Source organism: Haliotis asinina, chromosome 1, assembly GCF_037392515.1.
Source record: "Haliotis asinina isolate JCU_RB_2024 chromosome 1, JCU_Hal_asi_v2, whole genome shotgun sequence".
Lineage (NCBI taxonomy): Eukaryota > Metazoa > Mollusca > Gastropoda > Lepetellida > Haliotidae > Haliotis > Haliotis asinina.
In genome coordinates, this window is record NC_090280.1 from 100,004,909 (window position 1) to 100,012,973 (window position 8,065).

General features: G+C 43.2%; 1 protein-coding gene across 2 annotated transcripts in view; it reads left to right on the forward strand.

Annotated features, from left to right (window-relative positions):
- The window catches only part of LOC137285021 (TWiK family of potassium channels protein 7-like), a 52,068-nt gene extending 45,886 nt beyond the window's left edge, over positions 1–6,182 (forward strand). For both annotated transcript variants that reach the window (XM_067817190.1, XM_067817200.1), the window contains exon 3: positions 5,433–6,182. In XM_067817190.1, coding sequence (XP_067673291.1) covers positions 5,433–6,109 — 677 coding nt within the window. In that variant the 3' untranslated portion in view covers positions 6,110–6,182. The remainder of the gene's footprint in view (positions 1–5,432) is intronic.
- Positions 6,183–8,065: the final 1,883 nt, after the last annotated feature.

The following is an 8,065-nucleotide window of genomic DNA, read 5'->3' on the forward strand; positions in this document are numbered from 1 at the left end:
ATATGGTCTGTGTCCTGAGAAGGTGCAGCTGTGCTAATATTGGCCAGTGGGTGGATAGTGCGCCAATGAAAACCTTCATGTTTGTCACAGTGAGAGAATGAGTGAGTGAGTCAACGACCGAGCCACTACTTTAGCTAACTGCCTCATCATGCTTTTAGCTTCCCATAAGATATGACTGCCACATGTGTGTTATGTTTGTCAAACTGTACATGAGAGGGAGCGGACTTTAATATGTGGACAAGAAACCCGTGACGGAATATCTCCAGACATATGGACTACCCATAAACCAATACGCCCGTAGAGCGACAATGAAATACTATCGTGATCTTTAATGCTGAGAAATGGGGATAATTTTCAATTTCTCGTTTGACAATACGTTGATCTATGGCCACTTTTACGTCTTCGCCTGGATTTGACCGCATTGCAGTGGCACATTATAAAGATCCCTCTCGCTGCAGACTGCTTTGAAATCTTTTGAACTTATACTAATTTCAGTTTAAGCGGGATATCTAAGCAGCATTTAAATGTCAATCAGCCGAAAACCGGCCTTGCACTATGCGGAAGATTCTGAAATCTAAATATAAAGATCAATTACCTTAGAAATAGGAATCTTAGAACACAGTTTCTTTTTAGAATATGATTCAGAAGAAGAGCTACCAAATATATCGTTTCCGAGATAGTTCGAGTTTGATGTTACGTGAACGATTGTGATTGATAATAGATGAAAAGGGAAGTTATAAATATCGATAAACTCAGCTGATTACGTTTGAAACACGTGCTTAGGCTGTCAGGAAGCTTGGCGATTGGTTTATCAGTTTTAAACGTGATCGCTGGCACCGCCAGAGTATAAGGTTGATCTCCCGCTACACGCTATCTCGATTTGAAGGGATACCTAATAACCGCCATCTGAACAAAAAAATCCTGCAAAAATTGATAGATTAAAAAGACGTTTCCATTTTGTTTACGAAGCTCTCGTGATGTCTCGTCGAGGGTACGAGATTTGGTGAAAATGACCCTTGTTATATTTTCATTTCCGCGAAAATAATGAAGGTTACGACACGGGCTTGCCTTAGCTTGTCCGGTCCGCCTCGTTTTCGTCAAGTGTTTATGTCAAGAATAAGGTTAGAGCTATCAGATTAATCTCAAATACACAACCAAACGCTGGAAATTAAATATAGCACCAATTTCCCCAGAACAGTCTTCTGGGAAGTTTTGTTCCGTCTAAGCGCTGGAAGTTGGTTGAAATTGAAAGTAAACAGTCGTCGGGGGAATGCGATTTAGAGATGAACGCCGGCGTTCTAGACAGTAGAATTGACTTTGCACCTTCTGTCTTGAAAAACAAGATTAGAGTAGAAATGACAGTCTATTAGATAAACTGTTTAGTAATGTCAGAGCTTATATACTGGACGAAACGACTTTTGGCAGGCTAATATAGATGCTTACCTAACCGCATATCTGAAGTCCTCCTTTCTGAAGACTGCTATGAATAAATGTTACACCTTTTCGATGTTAGAATCAGTTTTTAAGTAAATTAAGGATCCCTGTATATAGGTGACTGATTGGATGAGTCAATTTAATTTTGTGCCGATTTTACCAATAATCCATAAATCTCCAACGGCAACCAGAAATTTGCTTCACGTATTTTATCCATTTGAGGAATCGAACCCGGATCTTTGGCGTGACGAGTAAACGCTCAACAAGTAACTGACAGGAGAAGCAAACCATAGAGTGGATGGAATAAGTGTTGAGTGGATGTTTCGTTACACAGTCATCAGTCCCCAAAAAACCTAGAATAGTTTACAAACGCCACGATATAGCTGGAACTACTGCTGTATATACTCTTAAAAAAGTAGGGGATAATGAATTTGGATAGGAAGTGTAACAAACGTTTCAAAGACAGACATCTTATGAACGCACTACCATTTCCCTCTATTACCACCCCTAAACACAACGCATTATATGCACGTACACAGCGCAGTAACCCCATACACGTGCATGTGGTCCCATTCTTGATTTTTACGTTTTTGTCAAGAAGGTCAAGAAATCACTTAGAACATTAATTTTGACTTCATTTTGTATCAGTATGTGTTTCTAGTCGTTTGTTTTAAAATGAAAATCGTATACATCGTAAATTACACACCATGCACCAATCATCTTTCAAAAGCGACTACATTCCAAATAACTATGTTTGTAAGGAAGTGCAAATAGTGATGCACTCTCAATAATATGATATCAACATTGACTGACTCCGATAAATCTCCTAAATATTTTTGATAGTAAATAAAAAAATGAAAATTCACTACTTTTTTAAGAGTATATAACAACGGACATAAAGCAAACGGACGAACGAACCCCGAACCTCTTTTCTAATGAACTGTGTAAGGTTGTTTGTGGAAGATAAAACGTTTCCAGAGAGACCATATTGGTGGTCTTTGAACGTAGCTATGAACATATTTTTAGATACAATCTACCTCGGTGCTGTGATGACGATTGACAAAATGGAATATGGGGCGAACTTGTGTTCGTATCCAAAGCCATAAGTTGCTGAAATTAAGCGTTACCATTTAGAGTCGTAATCTCAGTGACAGACACGGTCAAATAAAGGAATCGTGAATGAGTCTCTGTATTTACATAGTTAGTGGTTTCCGTCTACCCAGTGGTAAATCCGTATCGATATCCGACACAGGCTCTGATATGGATGACGTCTAGAATCCAAGAATAACTGAAATATTTCTGCGATGATAGCTGACAAAGCTGAGTTAGACATGAAGAGTTCAGAGAATGCGATTCAAGTCTTTGTTGCTAAACACCAGTGTATGCTGATGTGGGGCTTCACTGTTGCTAGCTGCAGATATATTCCCACCACCCAATCCGACATGGGGCTTCACTGTTGCTAGCTGCAGATATATTCCCACCACCCAATCCGACATGGGGCTTCACTGTTGCTAGCTGCAGATATATTCCCACCACCCAATCCGACATGGGGCTTCACTGTTGCTAGCTGCAGATATATACCCACCACCCAATCCGACATGGGGCTTCACTGTTGCTAGCTGCAGATATATTCCCACCACCCAATCCGACATGGGGCTTCACTGTTGCTAGCTGCAGATATATTCCCACCACCCAATCCGACATGGGGCTTCGTCCATGTCATGCTGCGTACTACTTATCTTGCTGATGAGGCTTATGTTGCCGATGCTGCTGTATATTTATGCTGCTGAATGTAGCCGATGCTGCTGTATGTTGATGCTGCTGAATGTAGCCGATACCGATGTATGTTGGTGCTGTAACATGCTGCAAATGCTGTTTATGTTGAGGATGCCTATGCTGGGGATATTGCTTATGTTGTTGATGCTGCCGATGCCTATGTTGTTGATGGTGCCGATGCCTATGTTGTTGATCTTGCTGAATGCTGCTGCTGAATTTATTGCTGATGCCGCATCAGCCTATTTAGACGAAGATACGGTCAACTGGTGTCAAGTTAAAGAAAGGGCAATAGCTGTGTAAACTATGTGAGTTTATTACCATTGATTTTGGCGTGTATAGGCGCGTGTGACCTCGGGACAGACTGATGGATGTATAAAAGGACTGATGTGTCTTTAATGATCCATCAAGTCCATTCAGCCGTGCTCTGTCGGGCGGGATCAACTTGTGGTCTGATCAAAACTGATAACCACCATCAATAATCCACTCGACTTATATTCGCAGGTTCCCACGTGACTTCTTCACGTGGCATTTAGGAAAACACGATGTCTCCTAGAATGTTAATCGCAGTTTAATATCGGGCAATGCGTCCTTTTCTTAAAGGTAATAGGTCTTCAAATCTGCATCGGTTTTCCCCCCAAAATGCGTAAACGCCTTACAGGGCAGGGCAGGGCAGGGCAGGGGCAGGGCAGGGCAGGGCAGGGCAGGGCAGGGCAGGGCAGGGCAGGGCAGGGCAGGGTTGGTTTGAACGGCAAAAGCGAGCACGGTTAGGTTCGGGGCAGGATGGGGCGATGCTATGTGGATCCTTCGTGGGTAGGATTCGGGTGTTATTACTGGAAGAACAGAACAACTGTTGATGGCAAGGTGATGCTGGACATGACAGGTCTAGTCAGGACGGATCAGGCGGACTTGGGCTATGTAATTAGAGTCATAGCATGGGCGGGCTTTTGATCGTGCAGGTCGGTCCGGACGATGCAGAGCAGGGGTGCAGGAGCTCCGTATGTGGGTGGTTCGTCCATGGGATGTCTAGGCATATTGGTTAGAACCTATAGTTCAAAATGAACACAATATGATGAAACGTTTTGAATTAATTTAGAATAATCCACAGATGTAGATGTTTCACCCACCCGTGGAGACTCCAGGCTAAGATTGATCTTCAGTAACCCATACCTGTCATATGGGGTGACTATCGGGTCAGGCTCGCTGACTTGCTTGATTCATGTCATCGTGTCCCAATTACGTAGATCAATGCTCACGATGTTGGTCAATGGATAGTCTTGTCCAGACTGGTATTTACAGACCGCCGGAATATTGCTGAGTGCGGTGTTAAACAACAAACCAACCAATCCTGTTTCCTGCCATTGAAACGGCATACTCTACTACACCCATGAGTCTATATACACACTGGCTATTATATACATGGATATGTGTATATGGTCTGTGATGAGCTTGATATATGTCGGATCAACTGACTTCTCGTCGACGTAGCTGGCATCGACAGACAGTACCACATGCGTGAATGACGCTTATAACGAAGGTCCGTGGTAGAATAGGCCTTCAGCAACCCAAGCTTGCCATAAAAAAACAAACCTTGCTTGATGTAAAAGGCCACTAACGGGATCGTGTGGTCAGACTCTCTAACTTGGTTGCCACGTGTCATCGGTTCCCAATTGCGCAGATCGATGCTCATGCTGTTGATCACTGGATTGCCTGTTCCAGACTCGATTATTTACAGACCATCACAATATAGATGAAATATTGCTGAGTGTGGCGTAAAACTTAACTCACTCACTCACTAACGTTTATGACACGCGTGACATGGGTGGTGGGAGCGACACAAGTACATGTGTGTGCTCGTGTGACCAGAATCGTTGGCGCCAACAGATAATACCTAAATACGTGTTGGGCTCGTTCATCCGAGTGAAACGTGGAGGCGGTTAATACATAATAACAATAATAATACATAGTATACGTCAAAGTATTGTCCACGACCCCGTTCCACGAAGCAATTTTAGCCTAACAACTACCATGGGCTAGTATTAAAGTATGGGCGTTACGACCACCTCAGCGCTATGATCGCTTTCTGTTTCTGGAATGGGGACTTCGAATTACTTATTTCTTATACATAATTAGATTGTTTTAGACATACCTTCAGTGAAAATTTGTGTCACGTTTAACGCCTCGATTATAACTTTTCCTGATTTGATAACCATCTGTCTTTTCAGGCTACGGTCACATAGCCCCCAAGACATTCTACGGCCAGCTGGTGACCATGGTGTATGCCCTGATCGGAATTCCACTCACGTTGCTGTGTCTCGCCAATCTAGGGAGTTTCATGGGAGATTGTTTCCGGTGCTTGTACAAACAGATCTGCATCGGTCTCATGTGGTTGTGTTGCCCGCCGCAAGCACGTGCAGCTCGGTCAAAGTCATATTCCGCCAGGATACGATACCGGAAGTCAGGTGACTCAGAAGAAGAGAACCCCCTTCGAGGGAAGACTGTGGTAGAAGGAGAGGGGACAGATGTGTCTGTGGTAGTCGAGGAAGAACAGAAGTCTCAAAAGGAAGATCCTGTGAGAGTACCAATGTTTGTCAGTCTCATGATAATATCTATTTATATATTTGGTGGTGCTTTGATATTTTCCAAATGGGAGGGGTGGGACTACTTGATTGGGTCCTACTTCTGTTTCATCACACTCAGCACCATCGGCTTCGGCGACTACGTGCCCGGGGCCGCGGGGGCAGCCGATGACTGGGACAGTCAAGAGAAACTAATTATCTGTGCGTTCTATCTTGTGTTCGGACTTTCTCTCATCGCCATGTGCTTTAACTTGATGCAGGAGGAAGTGAGGGCCAAGTTCGCCTGGCTGGGGATGAAGCTTGGTATCCTGGATAAGGAATAGATAAGGTGCAGATGCTGCTAGTGTTGCCTAGAGATGGTCACATGAAGTGATGGTTGACTAGGGATTGACAAAATATGTTAGTGGTTTCTTGGGTGTGTTATATGGGAAAATGGTTGACTAGGATTAGACACAAGGTGTCATGGTTTCTTAATGGACCTTACATGGGGTAATGGTTGACTAGGGTTTAGATATTTGTATCGTAGACTAAAAGATGTAAGAATTGACCACTGTGTAAGAATTGACTAAGAGTTGACGTATGTGTCAGAGATTCCTTGTTGCATTAGGTAACCTGGATACCTGTTGTGATGACTGCATGCCATGAAGGTGGTAACACTGATGAAGGTTGCCTACTTTGATGGTAATCACAAGGGTGATATTAACCTTGGCTGATAATAACCCACTCACGATGGTTTATAAACTGTTAAGGTCGACAAGAACGACGGTTACCAAGGACGTGGGTTGCCCGTATGATTGTTACCAAAATTTGTTTGCTTCATGTAATATTTGCCTTGGATGTTTCAATTGTGAACCCTGTTTTGATTGGTTGAGTAGTGAGATGTCCATTCATTGTGGAGTATAGTGATTCTTGAAACACGAAAGTTCATATGACGTGTGAGTTTCACGTGCGTTGTGGTGGATGATAAATACAGCGATCGTACAGAACCTTACAGGGACAACGGAAGTAAAGTAGGAATCCCCGAGTGAACAAGTGTGCGTAAGGATCGATGACAACAGGATGTTTTCAATGATTCCGGCTTCATGGATGACGTCTTAGCGTCTGTGTGTAAGAACATTTTAATCTTGTATCATTTGGTGTGGTAGACTAAATGATGATTAGTTGTGAAGATGTTTACTTGCAAACTCTGGCATACATTTCGTCTAAAAAAGACACATTGTGTCTCCGCAAAAGGCCACATGGTGCTAACTTCCTGACAAAGTAGAACTAAATATTTTACAATCAAATCACACTATCACGCATACGGACAAAACATTAACGTGAAATCGCCTGTACCCGATCTCATGATATCATATGGTGTCACTTATCTCGACCTCCTGATCTGACATGTGTATCACCTATATCCGAACTCCTATTCTGACATGCTATCACCTATTTTCGACCTCCTAGCCTGACATGACATCACCTATATCCGACCTCCTGTTCTGAAATGATGTCACCTATATCCGACCTCATGGCTTGACATGACATCACCTATATCCGACCTCCTGTTCTGAAATGATGTCACCTATATCTGACCTCATGGCTTGGCATGATATCACCTGTATCCAACCTCCTGACCTGTCATGTATATCACCTATATCCGAAATCCTGTTCTGACATGCTATCACCTATATTCGACCTCCTGATCTGATATGTATATCACCTATATCCAACGTCCTGTTCTGACTTGATGTCACCTATATCCGACCTCCTGTACTGACTTGCTATCACCTATGTCCGACCCCCTCACAGCCTCACCTGACATGATATCACCTACATCAAACCTCCTGTTCTGACATGTTATCACCTATATCCAACCTCCTGGCCTGACGTGGTATCACATATATCCGACCTCATGTTCTGACATGCTATCACCTATATCCGACCTCATGTTCTGACATGCTATCACCTATATCCGTTCTCCTGTTCTGACATGCTATCACCTATATCCGTTCTCCTGTTCTGACATGCTATCACCTATATCCGTTCTCCTGTTCTGACATGATGTCACCTATATCCGACCTCCTGGCCTGACATGATATCACCTGTATCCGACCTCCTGACCTGACATTATAAATGTATTTCGAGTATCCAACCTCCTGTGCTGACATGGCATAATATCAATAGTATCAGACCTCCTGATCTTATATGCTATTGGCTATGCCCGACCTCCTCTATCCGTTCTCAATCATCTGTTCTTCCACCAGACACTAAACTGGTTCAACCTGGTTTTATAT